This window comes from Grammomys surdaster, unplaced genomic scaffold (genome assembly GCF_004785775.1).
Source record: "Grammomys surdaster isolate TR1022 unplaced genomic scaffold, NIH_TR_1.0 139, whole genome shotgun sequence".
In the NCBI taxonomy this organism is placed as follows: Eukaryota; Metazoa; Chordata; class Mammalia; order Rodentia; family Muridae; genus Grammomys; species Grammomys surdaster.
In genome coordinates, this window is record NW_021604597.1 from 13,398,484 (window position 1) to 13,419,738 (window position 21,255).

General features: G+C 37.5%; 1 protein-coding gene across 1 annotated transcript in view; it reads right to left on the reverse strand.

Annotated features, from left to right (window-relative positions):
• The window catches only part of LOC114617887 (vomeronasal type-2 receptor 1-like), a 25,507-nt gene extending 5,005 nt beyond the window's left edge, over window positions 1–20,502 (reverse strand). The window contains exons 1-4 of the mRNA XM_028763566.1: window positions 20,267–20,502; window positions 17,365–17,656; window positions 14,053–14,922; window positions 6,263–6,493 (exon numbers count right to left, since the gene is read on the reverse strand). Coding sequence (XP_028619399.1) covers window positions 6,263–6,493; window positions 14,053–14,922; window positions 17,365–17,656; window positions 20,267–20,502 — 1,629 coding nt within the window. The remainder of the gene's footprint in view (window positions 1–6,262; window positions 6,494–14,052; window positions 14,923–17,364; window positions 17,657–20,266) is intronic.
• Between the last annotated feature and the right edge of the window lie 753 nt (window positions 20,503–21,255).

Sequence of the window (21,255 nt, forward strand, 5' to 3'; positions counted from 1 at the left end):
AGAAGAAGAAGAAGAAGAAGAAGAAGAAGAAGAAGAAGAAGAAGAAGAGGAAGATTCCTAATTCAAAGCCCAGAAAATGTTTTCAACAGTTAAAGAAAAATTTCCTAACCTAAAAAAGGAGATATGTATAAAGGTACAAAGTGCTTCTAGAGCACCAAGTAGGTTGGACCATGGGAAAAGTCCCCCTGACACACAACAACAACAACAACAACAATAAACAAGCACCACATGTACAGAACAAAAAAAAAGAATATAAAAACCTACAAAGGGAAAGTCCAAGTAACATATAAAAGTAGACTTATTAGAATTATACCCAACTTGTCAGTGGCAACTCTAAAGGGCAAAAGGGATCTGGATGTATCTTTTATAGGCTCTAAGAGACCACAAATGCCTAGACGACTGTACTCAGCAAAATTTTCAATCACCATAGATGAGGAAAACAAGATATTTCATGACAAAGTAAAATTTAAACAGTATTCATTTTTAAATTGAGCCCTACCGAAGGTGCTAGAAGGAAAACTCCAATGTAAGGAGGTTAAATATACCCATGAAAATAAATAATATCACATTTACAAAATCAAAAGAAGGGAAACACACACACACACACACACACACACACACACACTCATATTCACACAACCACCACTACCAAAATAACAGGAATTAACAATCATTTGGCATCAATGTCTCTCAATATCAATAGACTCAGTTCCCCAATAAAAAGATACAAGTTAAGAGAGTGGATGTAATAAGAGGATCCATCCTTCTGCTGCACAAAAGAAACACACCCTATCATCGACAATAGACATTACTTCATTGTAAAGTGTTGGGAAAAGATTTTCTAAGCAAATGGACCCAAAAAGAAAGCTGATGTAGTGATTCGACTATCTAACCAAATAAACCTCCATCTAAAATTAATCAAAAGAGATGGTGAAGGATACTTCACACTCAAAAATGAAAAATTTGCCAGGAAGACATTTCAGTTCTAAACATTTATGCTTCAAATATGAGGGCACCCACATTGTAAAAGAAACATTACTAAAGCCTAAATTACACATTGAACTTCACACATTAATATTGGGAGACTTCAACATCCCACACTCACCAATTGACAGATTATTCAGACAAAAACTAAATGGAGAAATGATGAAGTTAACAGATATTATGACTCAAATGGACTTAGTAGATATCTGTAGAACATTTCATCCAAACACAAAAGAACATATATTTGTCTCAGAACCCCATGGATCAGTCTCTGAAACTTAACCACACACTTGGTCACAAAGCAAGTCTGACCAGATTAAAAAAATAACCCCATGTATCTGATTAGACCACCATAGGTTAAAGCTAGATTTTAACAGAACTAGAAACAACAAAAAGCCTACAAATGCATGGAAAATGAACAGGTCTCTACTGAATTATCACTGGGTAAAGGCAGAAATAAAGAAATTAAAGACCTCCTAGAATCCAATGAAAATCTATGCACAACATACCCATACTTAAGGGACACAATGAAAGCAATGGTAGTTCATAGTACTAAGTGCCTTTATAAAGAAATTAGAAAGATCTCATGCTGGTAACTTAACAGTATACTTGAAATTTCTAGAACAAAATGAAGCAAACACACCCAAGAGGTGTAAATGGCAGGAAATAGTTAACAGAGGGCTGTAATAAAAAAAAAAAAACAGAAACAAAGAGAACAATACAAAGAATCAATGAAACAAAGAGTGAGTTCTTAGAAAAAATCACCAAAAGAGACATACCTATATCCAAACTAACTAAAAGGCAGAGAAAAATATCTAAGTTAACATTAGAAATGAAAAGGGAGACATAACAATAGACACCAAGGAAATTCAAAGGACTATTAGGTCATACTTAAAAACATGTACTCCACAAAATTGGAAAATCTAAAAGAAATGGATAAATTTCTTGATAGAGACCATTTACCAAAGTTAAATCAAGATCAGATAAACAATTTAAATTGACCAATAACACCTATAGAAATAGTCACAATAATTATAAGTCTTTTAAAAAAAAAACCTCAGGGCCAGAAGATTTTAGCATAGAATTCTACCCGACTTTCAAAGAAGAGCTAATCAATATTTTCCAAATTATTTTACAAAATCAAAACAGAAAGAACATTGTCAAATTTATTTTACAGGATCATCCAACCTGTTCAGCTTTGCTTTGTGAGCAAGTGTGTGGTAAGTTTAAGAGACTGTTTCATGGAGTTCTGAGACAGATATATATTATTTTGTGTTTGGGTGAAATGTTCTGCAGATATCTGTTAAGTCCATTTGAGTCATAATATCTGTTAGCTTTATTATTTCTCCGTGTAGTTTTTGTCTGGATGATCACAGTCACCCTGATCCTAAAGACTCAGAAAGACTTTTCTAATTGTATGTAGGCATGTAGAAGAATGCAAATAGATCCATAGCTATCATCATGTAAAGAACGCAAGCGTAGTATATTAAAGTTTTCAACAAAGATCCAGATACATTGAATCTTATAGAAGTAAATGTGAGGTATAGCCTTGAATGCATTGGCACAAGAGACAACTTCCTGAACAGAACACCAATAGGGCAGGCACTAAGAGCGACAACTAATAAATGAGAGCTCATGAAACTGAAACCTCCTGTAAGGCAACGCACAGTGCCCTTCAGACAATCCTGCAACCTACAGAATGGCAAAAGATCTTTATCAATCTCACCTATGACAAAGGTCTAATTTTTCTGTATAGCCCTGGCTGTCCTGGAACTAACCCTGTAAAGGGACTAATTTTTTTTTTTGAAAGCAAGAGGTTTATTTTCCAGCACGTAGGGGTCAACCCTCAATCAGTCCCTCAAAGCAAGTGACAAGAAGATAACCCAAAATGGCTATTACAATCAGTTTTTATACTTTTTAGATGCCCACATTACATCAGCAAGGTTACAGTTCAAACTTACTGCCTAAGCATATTGACCTTTAAATCTATTAGCTAGCAAGCATAATAAGCATTTGAATTCTACCTGGGACTTTCCAGAGGGTCAGGTGACTATCAGCCAGTACATTCTGAGAATTTTTTTCATTTCATTTCATTTCATTTCATTTCATTTCATTTATTTATTTATTTATTTATTTATTTAATTCAAATTGTAATTTTTACTTATTCACACAGGGGTTATAAACACAAACAGGCAAGACATGAGGAAGGGGATGACACTGGAGCGTGGGTGTTCAGGGGGAATACAGATATCTTTCAGAACAGGGTATCGTCTGGGTGAAGGTTCAGGGGACAGGTCACTATGACTCTGCCTATGATTCACTTGTTCTTATCTAAGTTGGTAGTATCCACCAAGGCTACCTATTTACAAGGTCTATGACTACTCAGGCTGGCAAATATCTACAAAAACTGCCTGTTTACAATAGCTTGTAGCCATCTGTTTCAATGTTTTTCCACAAAGACCCAAGACTTTGTGTTAGCATGCATGTATGACAGGCCTATTGCTGATTTTAGGCCTATGGCTGATTTTAGGCCTTCAGTGTGTAAGCAGGGATACCCCTGGCATCTCCTCCCTTCTCTAAGTATAGAAGGGCTGTGGCAATTCTGATCTTGCAAAGGCAGGAATAGAAGCCTGACCTCCAGTATTTGAAGGGGACCTTGTAATGGCTCCAGTCCCCCTGTCTTTGTCCAGTGAGGCATGAGGGCCATACCCATCCTGATGTCTCTTTCCTGGAGAGTGGATACTTTTGCCAACAACCCATATGCAGTCAGGCTTGAAGGATTAATTTTTAAATATATAAAGAGCTCAAGAAACTAGATATTAACAAACCAAATAAACCAATTAAAAATGGGGTACAGATCTAAATAGAGAATTCTCAACAAAAAGAATCTCACATGGCAGTAAACACTTAAATGTTCAACATCTTTAGCCATCAGTGAACTGCAAAGCAAAATGTCTTTGAGATTCCATTTTACACTTTCAGAATGGATAAGGTCAAAAACACAAGTGACAGCTCATGTTGGCAAGGATGTGGAGCAAGGGGAATGCTTTTCCATTGCTGGTAGGAGTGCAAATTTGCGCAGCCACTTTGGAAATTAATATGGCAGTTTCTCAGAAAGTTGGAAAACAACCTACCTGAAGACCCAGGTATACCACTCCTGGGTATATAACCAAAGGACACTCCACTATGCCACAAGGACACTTACTCAATTATATTCATAGCAGCATATTCATAATAGCATGAAACTGGAAACAACCTACATGTCCCTCTACTAAAGAGTGCATAAAGAAAATGTGGCACATATACATAATGTGAATATTACTCAGCTGTTAAAAACAATGACATTATGAAAATTTCAGACAAATAGATGGAACTAGAAAAAAAATCATCCTGGATGTTGTAACCCTGACTCAAAAGTCAAACATGGTATGTATTCACTTATGAGTGGACATTAGCTGTGAAGTAAATGATATCCATGCTACTATTCACAGACCCGGAGAAGCTAAGTAACAAGGAGAGCTCAAAGTCGGATGTATGCATCTCTCTGGGAAGGAGAAACAGAATAGACATTGTGGGTGGAGGATGGGAACAGGAGAGATCAGATGAGGGAGATTGGAGGGAGAGAATCCTGAGACAGCTACCTGAATTGGAGATCATCTAGGGGACAAACTAGTAACACAGTGTAATGGAAAACTCCCAGGAATCTAAGAGAATGACTCTATCTAAGGCTTCTAGAAAAGGAGGATGTGAAGCCTTAACTGGCTACTTCTGCTAACCAGGCAATTGGAAGGATTAGGCACCAACCTAGCCATCTACAAGATTTGTCCTGCCTACAAGATGTGCTGGGTTGAAAGTTGCACAGAAATTATGGGACTGAGCAACCAATGACTGGTTTAACCTGAGACCCATGCTACAAGAGGAATCGAGGAAGCTCACACTTGATAAACACTGGCACAAAAAAAAAAGTCAACGAAATGATGCTTAAGGCTATTCTGCTATACTCAGATTGGTAACTAGCTCAACTGTCAATAGAGAGGCTTCATCCAGCAAGTGATGGAAACAGATGCAGACACCCACAGCCAAATATTAGGAGAAACTCAGAAAATCCTGCCAAATAAGGGGAGAGGAGGAGTTACAGGAACCAGAGGGGGAAGGTCAACACAAGAAAACCCACAGAATTGACTAACCTGGGCTTTTAGAAGCTCAGAGAGACTAAACTGACAGTGAGTTTGCCTGGGACTGACCTAGGCCCTCTGCATATTTGTTACAGTTGTGTAGCTTGGTCTTCTTGTGGGACTCTTAACAGTGGGTACAGGGGCTCTCTCTGACTCTTTTATTGCCTTTTGGGACCCTTTTTCTCATACTGGGTTGCCTTGTCCAGTCTTAATACAAAGGGGACGTGCCTAGTCATAATACAACTTGATATGCTATGTTTAGTTGATATCCATGGGAAGCTGTAGAACCCCAAGGGGCTGCTATGCCCTGGCTGAGCCTTTCCATATGCTGCTGTCTACTATGTAACATTCTGCGGTTCCTCTAGGATCAAAACATCCTGACTAAGGCATGGTTCTCCAGGAAGAGAATTTACACTTGACATCCTATTCCTCCCCAGCTGAGTTCCTGTTTTTTCTTGAGTTCCTATTTTTCCTTCCCTGGCTTGGTGTATATATTGAACCTGCTCAGTAAAAGCTTTGGCATTCTCTCATAACGGATGACCCGAGTCTGAGTATTTAATCCCCTAGGCTTATGCCCAAACTCGGTACTATGAGCAGCACCAGAGCTGTCAGGAGGCCTGCCCTTTACTGAATAGAAATAAAGGAAGAGAAGATGGAGGGGTTGGACAGAAACAGGTGGGGTGTGGGGTGGGGATAGGGTGGAGGGGAAACTGCAGTTGGGTTGTAAAACAAATCATAAAAAAGAAAACAAATAGGTTAATTAAAATCATATTAAAATACTAAAATGTAAGAATCATGAAAAATACATAAACCCAATGTTAATACAGAAGATAAAAATAAAATTTCTAATTTTCATTGAAACATCCTCAAAATATCAATACAATATCAATACACTACTAAAGTATATTAAAATTTTCATATATTTTAGCATAACATGGATTCTTTAAATTCTAATTAGACAAAGAACAACATGAAAAATATATGTTACACTAAGGAAATTCAACTGGAATATGGCAAAAATGTCAGGTGTTTTACATTTATTTAGTGCATGAAAAAAATAGTTTTTTCTCTATATATAATCAAAATAGGTCAGACCAACTAACCGTTGAAGATTCAGTGTTCCAAAACAATGATGAGTTCTTTGGAAGAACAAGTTCTTGTTTTGAAGGTGAAAATTTATATTCTCCAACCTTGACAAAGGTGATTTCTCCAGCATTACCCATGTGCCAATTGAGGATATCATAATATCCATTGTCTATATCTCCATTGCTATCAAGTTCTATTTCTGCTCCATCATGGGTAGTAATTTTCAATTTCATAAAGTAAGGCAGTAGCTAATAAGGAAGAGGAAGAAAAAAGTAAAAAATAAACCCTATCTCATTAATAATATCATGTTATTTTAATATCATGATAAAACATTAAGCTATTACAACAAATAAATAGTATTATAGACATACTGGGTTAAATAATTTGTATAATCTAACTTTACCTATTTTCCTTAACTTTGGGCAGTGGACAATTTCCATTTACCTTCCCTCTATCTATCTATCTATCTATCTATCTATCTATCTATCTATCTATTCACTTACACCCCAATATTAGCCCCTGTCTACTTCCAGTTTCCCCTTAACACAGCTCTTCCCCACTTCACTTCTCCTCTGAGAATAGGGAGTTCCCAACCCCTTTGAAAATCACTTCACCCAGGCACATCAATATACTGTGCAACCCCTCTCACTGAGGCCAGACAAGGGAGCCTAGTTAAGGGACTGAGGTCCACAGGCAGGCAACAGATTCAGGGACAGCCTCTATTCCAGTTGTTGAGGTACCTGCATGGAGACTAAGCTAAACATCTGATACATATGTGCAGGTGTTGGGAGGGGCTGGATCCAGCCCATGCTTGCTCTTTGGTTGGTGGTTAAATCCCTGAAAGCTCCCAAGGTTCTAGTTTAGTTGACTTGTGGTCTTCCTGTGCAGTCTCTATCCCTTTTATGTTCCTCAATCCATCTCCAAACTTTTTCACAAGACTCCAGAAACTCCATCTATTGTTTGGCTGTGGGTCTCTGGGTCTGTTTCTATTAGTTGCTGAGCTGAGTCTTTCAGAGGAAAGTTATGGTAGAATTCTGTCTGAAACAGTAACATAGTATTAATAGTGTCAGGTATTGGTTCTTGCTCATGGGATGGCTTTCAATTTGGACCAGTCATTGGTTGACCATTCCCTCAGTCTCTGCTCCATCTTTTTCCTGTATTTCTTGTAGTCAGGACACATTTTAGGGGGAAAGTTTTGTGGGTAGGTTGTTGTTCTTATTCTGTTCTGTGAGTCCTGTCTGGCTACAGGAAGTAGCAACTTCAGGTTCCATATTCCCCATTGCTAGGAGGCTAAAGACAACTCCATAGACTTGGGGCCTCCTTCTTTAAATATAAAGAAATACAGAGAATACAATCAAACAAAGGAAAGAAATAAATAAAACTGTTCAATACCTAAAAACAGAAATAGAAGCAATTAAAAAACACAATCTAGATAATCCTAGAGATGGACAACCTAGGAACGGCAACAGGAAGTAGAAATAAGTATTGCCCACAGAATACAAGAGATGGAAGGGAGAATCTCAGGTGTAGAAGATACCATAAAAGAAATTGATACATTGGTAAAAGAAAATGGAAAGCTAAAAAGTTTCTAACACAAAACATCCAGAAAATTTGAGACATTAATTTACCTATGACGTATACTCAAATTGCATGTTTTTGTGAGCGTGGTGTAAGTTTATACTAAGGTTTAACAGTAGTGTAGCTTCTTATCAAGAGACTGGAGATGATTAGAATATTTTCTTTTCCTTTACCCACTTTCCCTGTGTAAGGATACAAATGTCCACAACCATTTCCTTCTTTTGAAAACCTCAGTCTAGTAGAGAGACTGAACAATCAGATGCTAAAAGTTAAATTCAACAAGTTTATGTTGCTGTTGTGTAACAGTTTCCTCCCACATTCAGAAAGTTTATTGTTTTCAGGGAAATTCTTTAAGTAGTAAGGTAAATATCTCAAAATAGCTTTGGGAAGTCCATGAAACTGAGCAGATTCATTAGATAGTGCCCTGCCAGATAAAGCTATGAAAGTTGAGAGTCCTTCCCAGACTGTGTTTAAAGTACAAAGAAGACTCTGACAAAACATCGTGCAAAGAAAACTCCGGAGACCAGTCTGTTTGCTGGGGAGAAACAGAAATCAGCTGAGCTGCCTGGAAGTTATTTACACTAACTTAGGAAGGATTCTCCTTAGAGCTGCCTGAAGGCCGTGCTCTGTCAGGGGCAGCCCTGTTTATACACTGAAGGCCTAAAATCAGCCATAGGCCTAAAATCAGCAATAGGCTTGACATAGATGCCTGCTAACACAAAGTCTTGGATCTCTGTGGAAAAACACTGAAACAGATGACTAGACGCTATTGTAAACAAGCAGCTTTGGTAGAAAATTGCCAGGCTAAATAGTTATAGACCTTGTAGATAGGTAACCTTGATGGATAGTACCAACTTAGATAAGAACAAGTAAATCACAGTCAGAGTCATAATGACATGTCCCCTAAACCTTCATTCAGCCGATACTCTGTTCTGGAAGATATCTGTACTCCTCCTGAACACCTATGCTCCTGCGTCATCCCCTTCCTCACATCCTGCCTTTTTTGTGTATATAATCCCTGTGTGAAAAAAGTAAAATCGGGGATTTGATCAGACTATAGACAGACCTCCTTCTTTGCGTCAGACTGTCCCCCACTTTCTCTTTCAGGTGATCTCCCCGGATCCCTGTTTAATGCCCTGCTGGAGAGGACAATGCTACAAGTTCTCAGTTTTTGTGAGATGTTACCCAGCTGAAGAGAGCCTTGGTTTTGCATCTGTCTTAGAGTAATTTCTGTTTCTGTAACTAACCCTTGATTCATATTCCTTTAAGTAACCTCAATAAAATTATTGGTTCACTGAGTTGGTCTTTGGTGGTGTCTGAATGTGGTGTGTTTAGGACTTCCTATCTGGAGTGAAGTACATGTGTGTGTTGCACCTCCACAGGAAAAGTTTTGTCACATCACAGTTGCTATTGCAGAAAGAATGTTGAGGAAGTAATGACTGACTGACTTGAGAAACTGGAAATTCTTCATTTCTCAGTATCTTAGTTAGGATTTTACTGCTGTGAAGAGACACCATTACCACACAATCTTATAAAGAACAACATTTAGTTGGGGCTGTTTAGAAGTTTTGAGATTCAGTCCATTAGCATCAAGGCAGGAAGCATGGCAGTGTCCATGCAGGCATTGTGCTGGAGGAGTTGAGAGTTCTACATCTTCATCCCAAGGAAGCCAGGAACAGACTGGCTCCCACTTGACTAGAAGGAGGGTCTCAAAGCTCACCCCCACAGAGAGACAATTTCTCCAACAATGTCACACCTACTCCAACAAGCCCACACCTCCTAATATTGCCACTCAGCTGAACAACCATATACAAACCACCACACTCACACTCCACTTTAGCTCGACTCTTAGCATTAGCAGGAAATTGCCTTGAGTGTATGCCTCTGCATTCTAAGCTTCCACTGTGCAGAAATGGCCATGGCCAGTGGCAGAATATTTCATGGGACTGATGTTAAATCTCTAGGATTAAAGAGACATTGAGAAGAATTCTTTCTTCTCAATGAGAAAACAACCTTTGTCTAACTCACTCCTTACCTGATTAACTTTAGGTAGGTAAGAGGATGTTTTATTTTAGTGTAAAGAAAATCCTTTACACAGGGCATATCCTTCATTTCCATCTGCACTACATGCTGCACTTGGATTTCTCTACCAAAGGATGTAGTGTGGTCACAATCACTCCACAGACCAGCAAGACTATAGAAGCTGATAGAAAGAACCTACAAAATTGAGTCTGAGTATCTGATGTCTTTTGGCTCTGTTAAATATTGTGACCACAAGGAAGGCACACATTTAGCAAGCATTATTTGCTTGGTTTGTAAAAAGAAGATAATTATTCTTCCTAATATTTATCATAGGGATTATGGCTATGTACATGAATGAATTTACTAAGTGAATATATTTAAAAAGTGTTTTAGTCACCATTTGTCCCTGGGGCTACTTTGTGTCACCTGGCTTCTTGTTTTTCTTCAAACTCTTTCCCTGTTTATTCTTCTCTATTATAATGAAATGTATGTCAGAAATCATGAACACTTAATTTTATGCTTAATCCAGGAGATGTTCTCCCCACATCTTATCAATAATCAAGCAAATAAATGGTCAAAGACTTCCACAGTCAGACTCTTCCCTAGATCAGCCTTCCTAAAATTTCACTTGCTTGAACCTTTTAGATGGTAGGGCACTTTTCTCTAACATCATGTATTTCTCAAGAATTTAGAATGCCAGGTGGGTATTGGGCATGACCCTAATCCCATAGACTGATGTAAGTTGACTGATGTACACGGTGTAAATTTGTCTCAGGAGGAGAATAAGGGGAAAGTACAGGAGAAGTAATATAAGGAAGACAAAAAGCAGTGTAATTTAGAAATGTTCAAGTAAATAACAGAATTTCAAAGGTTTTCTAGTCTTGTCTATTGGTACAATAAGCTTGAAACATAAAGACTCTGTATATATTTTGGTTTCTGTTAAACAAATGTTTTACATTGTCACATTTACCAGTTTTTTCTGTTTATATATTATCCTTCACTGTAAGGAGTTAATTTTTTTAAACTTGTTAGCATAAGGTGCTATATGAGGAAGAACAACCCTTGATGTGGACAATGACTGACTTTCATCTTAATATTATGTTGTCCTTACCCCATCTTTAAAGCCTTTTCACCTGAAATAATTGTTTCTTTGAGCAAATTTAAATTTAGCATTTTAGTGTTCAGATAAGCTATAGGACCATTGTTCAGTATTCAAGAGTATTATTTATCATGATAGAAACATACAAAGGACTTCTAGTAAAATGATATCTTTGACATCTAAAAAATATTTATCATTGTGTATGTATTAGAACTTTATTAGTACCAGTGAACATATCTACTCTAGTTCTAGTGACAAATACTGTGACCAAAAACAATCTGGGGGAAGAAAGAGTTATTTGGTTTATATTTCCAGCTCATAGTCAATCATGGATGGAAATCAGGTTCAGGAATCTACAGGCTTAACCAGAGAGAAATTCTGCTTATTGGCTTTGTCTCTTTGATGTGTGATGAGCCATCTTTCTCATAAAGTCCAGTCGCATCTGCCTGTAGATGGTGCTGCACAAAGTGGACTGAGCCCTCCTACATCAATCATAAATGGAGGCAAGCTTTTACAGACATGAGGCGATGTGATCTAGGAGATGCTTCCATTGACATTTCCTCTTTCCAGGTGATTCTAGGTTGGATAATATTGCTAATAAAACTCTAATCAGCTTCCTTAGCATTCAGACCTGCATCATTTCTAAGTCCCATGTTAGTTACTGGAAAAAGCATTTTTTACAGAACTAACATACTTTAAATCTGGACCAGAGGAAGTACAGAATGAAGCTGTAATTATGTAATGTAATGTAATGTAATGTAATGTAATGTAATGTAATGTAATGTAATGTATTGTAATGTATTGTAATGTATTGTAATGTAATGTTATGTTCAGAGGTTTCAAAAATAGGTAGGCCTTAGAAATAACAGAGGAAAGGTCAGTAAAAGAAACTAGCGCCTACTCAAAGTGGCTCATAACACTTTGGGAGCTTTTGGAAGCAAAATAAATAAATAGATTGTGGATTAACACTCATAGAAGAAAAAAATTCCTGGATTCTATCTTGATATGTAGAGAAAAAGTAGAAGGCCAGATCACATGTGAGTAGAATGAGAAAATGGCAGAAGAATCCTATTTCAGCAGCAAAGATATCATATGTATTTAGCACAAGATTAATTTTCAATGGTCACGTGGATGGACAAAGTATAAAGAAGCGAGACAGCTTTACAGCTGCACAATAGTCTCTAGAAGGATAATTGCAGTTCTCATTTTGTTTTGAGTTTTGAGAGAAGGTTTTACCCTGTATCTCTGGTGGACCTGGAACTCACAATGTAGTCCAAGCTACCTTTAAATTCAAGGCAATAATGTCTCAGCTAGGAAGAAGTCATGAGTTACATGAGTGATGGCAAAGAGTGGAGAGAGGGCATGAGTGACTACCACAAGATAATTATTATTTCCATAGGGAAACTTAATACTTTCTGATGAGAAAAACGATGGCATCACTTGACAGCAAAATGAAAGGTAATTACATCATTTGACCTCTTTTATGCAATATTTAAAAGGGACACAATTAAGGCTGGAGAATTACTCAGATATTTATAGCACTTGTTGATTTTGTAGATAACAAGACTTAACACCAGGACCAATATGGAAACTCATAATTGCCTATAACTACAGTTTCAGGGGATTTAATGCCCTTTTCTGACCTCCATTTGCACCAGGCATACATGTGGCCCAAATAAGTACTTGTAGACAAAACATTTATATGCATAAAAGAAAATAAATCTAAAAACACACAATATCATCACCAAATGATGTATATGTATAACTTAATCATAATAAAAATTAGACAAACCTAAACTGAAAATCAGTCTAAAAATACCTGACCAGTGCTGATTAAAATTATTATGGATACTGGAGGAATGGATCATTGATTAAGAACATTTATTGCTCTTGCAGAGGATTCAGGTTTGATTTAAAGCACCCAATGCTTCCCAACCATCCAGGACTTATCCTAACCTCAGATCCCCTGAGCTCCCTCTTCAGATCACTGTGGTTACAGTCATGCTTATGGTACACAAAAATGCACACAGGGAAACACTCACACATATTAAGTAAGATAAAATAAAATAAAGTAAAACTTTAAAACAAAGTATCAAGGATAAGAAGACACTAAACAAATGAAATGTAAGAGAATGTGTGGTAAAGGGGTTGAGTAACAATGAGTGTTACCTGGACTACTAAGAACAGCCAGCAGTGAATATTGTATAGAGCAACCTGAATATGAAAGTTAGGTGGAAATTTAAGCGTCCCAGCCAATGTGGCTTCTGATATGACAGGTTGTTATGTAAGAGTAAATAGATAATGATAGGCAAGAAAGAAGTGACATATTAGTGATGTTAAGTGAACCTCCTGTGGGACTGAGATGTCCAAAGCAGGGATGCTCAAATTCTATATTTCTTATAAGAGGGAGATATGAACAGAAACAAGCAGGCAATTGTGGATGAGACTACTCTTGGCAAGACCACTTGGGCTACTGGGTACCAACATGAATTGTTTGACAGCAGATAAGGACAGGCACAGTGGATGCGAATGTCCCAGATAACTCCTATAATCTGTACCCCTTGACGTCTATCCTTTTGTGTGGCTCCTACTACACTGTATGAAGAAATCATCCTCTAGTATTTCTTTCAAGATAGATATGAACAACCATTAAGATAAAAGTTCTGGAGTATAAGGAAAATTGTGTATAATAGCCAGGACTTATTCTAACCTGGTGGGACATACGATTCTTTTCCTAACATCAGCATGATGTACTTGAAACCCAAGTAGTTACCATAGATAACAAGTTGCATATTGTATATGCGGAACAGACCAAAGGAAGTAACCAGAGTCACTACCTCTTACTTTACTCTTAGATACTTTTATGTTTCATTTCTGTGAAGAAAAGCAGCATTTTTTTTTATTTTTTTTTGGTCTGAGACAGGTTTGTTATTATTGACAACAAACCTAGTAAATTTATAAGAAATGAGGATGTAAAATGAACAATCAGGTCATTCAAATTCTGATGTTATAAAATCATATGGAAGCAAATCAGCCGTTTCAATGGTATGCACTTGTCAGCAAACCTGGATTTTACCACTTGCTATACCATAGAGTCAAATAACGTACCTCCCTGGGCTCAAAGTCAGGTATATGTGAACATGCTGTATTATTCCTATGTTGTTCCAATAAGTCACAAGTGCTTAAACGATCCAGGGCATAGGCCATAAGATACACTGCTTGTTTAACATTGTTGGTGATTCTTAGCTGAGATGTATCCAGATAAGTATTTTTCAGATCTTCTAGCTTCTCCTCTCCAGTGCAGAGCCGATCAGACATGTCATACAACCTGTCTTCTTTACCAGTCATGTTCACTCTGTGGTCCACATTGTAAGGCACACTGCTGTTGGGCCAGGTACAGTTAAAAGCAGTTTGCCAGAATTCAATGGTCAAGACATCCTTTGGATCTTTGCTAGGGTGGACATCATAAAGAAATTCTTTTAGTCCTGGTATAACACTTCTTGGTATTGCAAATCCAATGGTTCCACCAAAATATGGAAAATACTCAGGCTTTGCAATGAGAGCTGAGGTAATCCAGGCTTCGCTGGCTATCCATGTCCTGTCAGTTATGTTATGATGAATCATTTCCAGCACAAATGGACTGAGGTCAATGTCAGAAGTAAAAAGCACAATGACTTTGGCAGTAGAAGTCCTTACTGCCTTAACAGCTTTTTGCATTTTCTCATTGGAGTAGACTTTTGGAATGGTTTCAGAGAAAGCAACACAGAGGTTGGCACTCTCCATTTTTTCCCTAAAGGATTTTACTCCATATTTTCCATAATCATCATCAGCTGCAATAGCACCTACCCAGACCCAACCAAAGTGTTTGATAAGATTCACCATGGCCTCAGACTGGATCTTATCACTGGGTACTGAGCGATAAAAAGATGGAAACTGGAATTTGTCACTAAGAATTGCACAGGAAGAAGTATAACCCACCTAAAATAAAAAATATTTATAGTTACTAGGAAGCAGGAGCCAACTCTTCAATATCTTCAGAACATTGAGAGGGAGGGAGCTGACCAGTCCTTTCTTTGATCTTTTTGTAGACAATGATTTTCTACTGGTGTTTCTACTTGTTGGATCAGGGATGCCAATTGTTAAGATGACACTCAATATCATTGCTTTTCATGGGTGAGACCACAGCAGTGTCAAGAAGGTAACTTACATTTTCCTTCACCTTCCTTGACATTGTTGAGTCCCCTGAGTGAGGATATTCAGTCTTTTCATGAGTTTTAGCATCTCATGTGCAGAGATGATGGACTGAGCCCAAGTCTCAATCTGCTCAGTAGCACGAGTTTGTCTCCTATGTGCTCTACTGGTCTCACTTCTGCTCCCTTACTTCCATTCTGTTCTTTCTTCTCTCTTTTAATTTCCTGCTGTCAGGACTCCTGAGTATGTATGTCCTAAAACTTGACTTGAGAGAGATGATAGAACGGATTACTACAATTGGAAGCCTAAACACTATTCTCCCACAAGGTTACCAGAAACTTTCTTTTTAAAGTACATAGCCAGATAAATGAAAAGCATGCCTTCCTCTCTTGCTCAGTAGTCCTCCTTCATACTTAGCATTTAGCATTAGGCATGAAGATCAGGTGAGCATGTATTACTGACATTCTTTCATGTGTCTTTGCTGTAGTGTACCCTTCATTTGCTGACCCCCCCAAAAAAAACCCGTGTTACTTTCTCTCCTATCCTATTCCTCTCCTATTTCTCATGTACTAAGGCATAACTTGCAATGTGATGTTATATAATTCTTTAGCTCCAATTTATTCCTTCACGAATACTGCATTCCGCTGGTTAATGTTTGTATTCTTTCTAATCACACAAAAAGCAGCTTCATGGAAAGTATTATGTAGAAAGGAATCCCTTTAAGAAGAAATGGTATCAGATTTCTGAGGCTTGGTGAATTATTTATCATATAAAATCTTGTTACTTGTACCTTCTGAGTTTTTGTTTACCCTACAAGAAAATTAAAATAATGATAAGCTATATGTTTTTGTTTTTTAACATAAAGGCATTAAACAGAAGATTTAAGAATTTTTCCAGATTTACTAAAAAATATGGAAAAATCTATATAGACGTTCTAGGCTGTGTTTCAGTTCATTAGAGTTTACTGGAAGATAGAGATCATAGCAGGTGAAGTTTGGATGAGGTACATGAAATCCATCACTAACATATATACCAACTCATCTGCCTTTAAATTAAATACTAAGTTGGGCTGGGGTTATGGGTCATTAATGTAGCATTTGTCTACAAAAAACAAGTTCCTGGATTTTATCTCGAGTGTCACAAGAGAAAAGGAAAGAAAGAAAGGGTGGGAGAAAGAAAGAAAGAAAGAAAGAAAGAAAGAAAGAAAGAAAGAAAGGGAAAGAAGGAAGAAAAGATGAGAAGAGGGAGTGGAGAATGGAGGAAGGAGAGGTGAGTAAAATACTGCCACTAAGTCAGTATCACCAATAATCTTTTTGTCATTTATATCAATACATCCTGACCTGTTAATGACACTGCCTTTGAAGTAATTCTAGATCCCTTTATTTTCCTAATAATTTTTGTATTGAAACATGCTACTCTCTTTAGGTTTAAAATAACTAAGTTAGCTAATGTGAAATTCCTAGGCCCATTTCAGCATGTCAGTGTGATGATTTTGCTCATGATTCACAAGCATCAACAGAGACCCTGTGCTTTATTCCAGCCCCGAGTCAACCACCAAGTATTTATGGATGACCTTTACTCTGCTCCACACAGTGCAGGAAGCATGGTGACTAGTGAGATGCTAATATCCTCATCACTACAGCACCAGTAATAAATGCAAGCATAATGTGCCAGGAGATCACAAGTCACTCTAAATAGGCCATAATGTGCACTGCTTGAGTTTGGTGGAACAGAGTAACTGGGAAAACCTGGACTCATTTCATGTTGTAGGTTAATTCATCTTCTCTGGACCACATTGTTATTTGCAATAATTTCTACATGCTGTTTGTATTTTTCTCTCTCCGTTTTTCTGTCCTGTCACTCTTCCCCCCTCTTTTCTTTTCTTTTCTTTTCTTTTCTTTTCTTTTCTTTTCTTTTCTTTTCTTTTCTTTTCTTTTCTTTTCTTTTCTTTTCTTTTCTTCTCTCTCTCTCTCTCTCTCTCTCTCTCTCTCTCTCTCTCTCTCTCTGTTTCTTTCTTTCTTTCTCCTTGTTTTCTTTTTTTGAGACAGATTTTCTGTGTGTAACAGCTCTGACTGTCTTGGAATTCACTTTGTAGACCAGGCTGACCCAGAAGTCACAGAGATTCACCTGCCTCCACCTCCAAAGTTCTGTAACTAAAGGCCTGTGCCACCCCTCCTGGTACAGCATTTGTAAATTTTTCTAAGTACATAGCACATTATTCCAAGTTACCTGAGGCATGTAATACAACCCCAGAATTCTTCCAGCAGCAACTGACAAGGATGATCCTCCTGATCCAATAATTCCTACTAGATATTTTCCAGTGCTGTTTCTAAAATTGGGCTTGTTTTCTTCCTGCCCTGTAAGAAATGCCAAAGCAGTCTCCATTGCTTTGGAAACAGAGAAACAGGTGTCAAAGATCTGATAGCCCAGAGTATGGTTGGGCAAAATGTCCTTCCTCTCATTAATCTCCTTGATGGTGTGGATCATGGTTTTCATCCAGCGGAAACCCCGGAAATTAAACCTGGAAAGGAAAAGCAGTTCTGAGCCAGTGACTTCTAAGGGGGTTAGGAAAAGGGGAAACTTTTTAGGGAAGAATCTCCAGTTAAGTGAGTGATTACAGCATTTGCTGAAGCAGTAGCAGGTGCCTCAGTTTTCTGTATGTGTCAAATTTTCACAAATGACAGTACAATATTAAAAGGTTGAAATATTAGGCATATTCTGTCCTTATAAGTGACAAATTTACATTTTCTTAACATGTATGTCTCATATATGCTACAATATTTTGAAATTTCTGGTTATTTCTTTTCAAAATTGTTCTTCTAGTCATAATTCTCTTCATCAAATACACCTAAGTATCCTTTCTGACAGACTTTCTCTCTTCAATGGAGGTCCCTAGGGACATGATTTTTCTCTCATTCTTGGCTTATTTTCCACTGAATATTTGTTATGACAATAAAAAGAACTTTAATGCATCAAGTACTTATGACAGATGTTATTAAAGTCAGCATGTAAGTTTCTGTATCCTATGTTTCAATTACTGCATGCATCTTACTGTTGAGAGACCTTTAACTGAAGTTTTCTTCTTGCTGTTCTCATGTAAAAACGTAAATGTGAGCCTCTTATTTTTTCTGCATCCATTAAAAAAGGACATTTTTCCTCTGTAGTCCATCACCATATTGTTTTCAAGGCCTTCTACAAGAAATGACGCCAACACATCTTCCTCTAGCCCCCCTTTTCTTCTGAATTCTGACCATGCTTTAACAAAACTTGTGCAAAGCAGTTATTTAAGTAACTGTTCTCTTGCTATCAAGAGCTCTAACTTACTGAGCACTTGGGTCGCAGATTGATACCACACCAAACTTTTTTGTGTGGGTCTAGGACCTCTGACTCAGGTCTTCATTCTTGCAAGGCAAGATCTTTACCAAATGAACCATCTCCCCAGATCTGTCTATTTAATTTTTGCTTTGGTTTAGTTTTGGTTTTCATTTACTATGCAGCTGTTGAGTTCCTCTGGTGTTATATAGTATAAATACAGTAATAAAAATTCTGTTATCAATTTCCTTATCCAGAAAATGTTGATCTTTGAAAGGAAAAACCAAAACTAATCAAGCAACATGATTAAAACAAACAGTAATGGGAACAGACTTATGAGCACTGAAATTCAAAGAGCATGCAGCCTAGACTATAACACCTACACCAAGGCTTGCAGGATGACAGAAAGACGGGAACAGGGCTACAGACACCTGGTGAGACATTACTACACCTAGAGAAAGTTCCTCCAACTAAAAAAAAAAACATTCAAGGACTAAAGAGATAATAAGTATTTTTGAGAGCAGATTGTGGATGATAACACAATTAAGGAAAAGCAGAAAACAGAAGAGGACTAGAACACAAAAGGCTTTACCATCCTGAGATATAGTTTCCACGTTCACACTGGTGGTATTATACTTCAAAATAAGTACAGCAGTATCCTTTAAAGTAAGATAGAATTTCATTTTAAGAGCTAGAAAAATACCCTCCTGATTTGAGCCTGTAACTCCACATTTAAATTAGCCTAAGAATTAATTAGTTCTTCCCAAAGGAAAAAAACCTATCTGCCCCAAACTGAGTTATTTACAATACTGGAAAAACTAGAATCATCTTCGATATCCAGGGGTGGCTTATAAGCTGTATGGGAATATTTTCTATTATTAAAAAACGTTGAAAGGTAAATGATACAATAGTGTGGATAGAATGGGCATTGAAATGGGCAGTAGGCATCTTACTATGATTAAAACTGCATAGAAGGGATGGACACCACTTAACGATTAACAAGGAAAACATCTCAATGTACGTAAGTGAGTATCGGGGAGAATTTTCTTCATTCATTGGTTTTTGTTAAGTTTTGCACAGTACAATTATGTACACAGTCATAAATTTATTTCCCAAAAGACTCAAAACTGGATATATATAAAAAAAAATAAAATGCTTTGTGATAGCAGTGGAATTGTAGGTGATTGTTTTGTTTTCTTTTAATTTCTGGCATTTTTTTTATATCTAAACTCCCCACATATCTCTCCCTCTGTGTATGTAAAATACATATATTAATGGACAGCTGCTCTATCCCAATTTTGTTTTTCTCACAAAAGATTTCTATGTTTGAGTATTAGGAATTTCATTTTTTGCAAATGATGTCTTTCAGGAGACAGCAGTAGGACAGAAGTTTTCCTTCAACTCAGAATCCTATCATGAACATTTCCTCAGACACAAAGCAGGATTCCCAGACTGCACACTTGAACAATTAACAGTGAGGCTGCATCACACTGTGCAGCACCTGTGCTTCTCAAACTTCAGTGTTCACACACATCAACAGAAGTCTTCTGAACATGTAGATTTTCTTTTGCAAAAGTTGTATGCAACCCCTGGTTCTACATGTCTAACAAGCTTTTATATACTGCTGCTGGTGGTCAACAGAGAACCCTCTTAGGAATAACTTTCAGAGAATCAACCACAGAAAACCTCTTCCGCTATAAACTTTGACAAAGTCAGAGAAAGCCAGATTTGAAGAACTTGAACTGGAATCCAGTTTCCATGCTGATCAATCTTTTCAGACCATGTGAAAAAAGAAAAAAAATATTTCTCAATGACTTACCCCTCACACATGGCTGATACGGGTTGCTCGTCAGAGTTATTTGTTGGGATGGTTCTAGAGTGTATAGGAAATAGTCCTCCAATAACCATAGTATGGTTTTCAGCTTCTACATATCCAGTCAAATTAAATTTTCGCAGCAATCTACATGTCACATTCTGATCTTCATATTGTGCATATAATTCAACCCATAAAAATACAGTTAATCCCAGAATCAAGCACTTCTTTCTGCTAGCCATTTTCATGTGCTGAGCTTGAGGGTAATGAAAGTGTGGAAGTGACACAGGTTTTAACGAAGCACCTTGATGAGTGTTGGATTGTGTATGTGCCTAACCTGTCTGCTGCTCCTGACTAAATAATTTCATGTACTAGACACAGATGTCACAATCAGTTGCAATTTATGGATCTGGAATAGGAGCTGAGCAATCCTCTGAGAGGAGGCACCTGGATATCCTGTATGCTTTGCAGTGATAAATAATGGCAGAATCATGGGATTCAGGTTGAAAGTTATTTTAAGTTGTAGAAACTGTCCCCTCTGTTTTGACATTGTCAAGTTTATCAAGTGTCACTTCAGCCAACTCTGTGGTCCTCTTTACTCCAAAGAAGAAAAAAGGCATCATGCTTCATCATAAAGTATCAAAAGAGGCATTGGCATGCTGAACTTTGTCTTTCAGGTACAGAAACAACTTAATAAAAGCTGTAAGGACTGGAATACAAGACTTCACCTTAAATCTGTGTTCTGCCATTTTTATTAGCATATTGGTAAGATAGTCACACAGTTTCTGTGCCACATTAACCTTACAATGGCTAAACTACCCTAGAAAACTCCTGTATATTGCCAGGACTTTGTGCATGCCAAGCAGGCATTTAACCATGGAGCCACATCTCCAGCTATTTCTGGTCCCTTGCTTGCTAGGCCTCAGAGACAAATTTCTTGTTTCCAAATCAATTTATCATGATTTCTAGTCTCACAGTCATCCCTCATTGCTCAT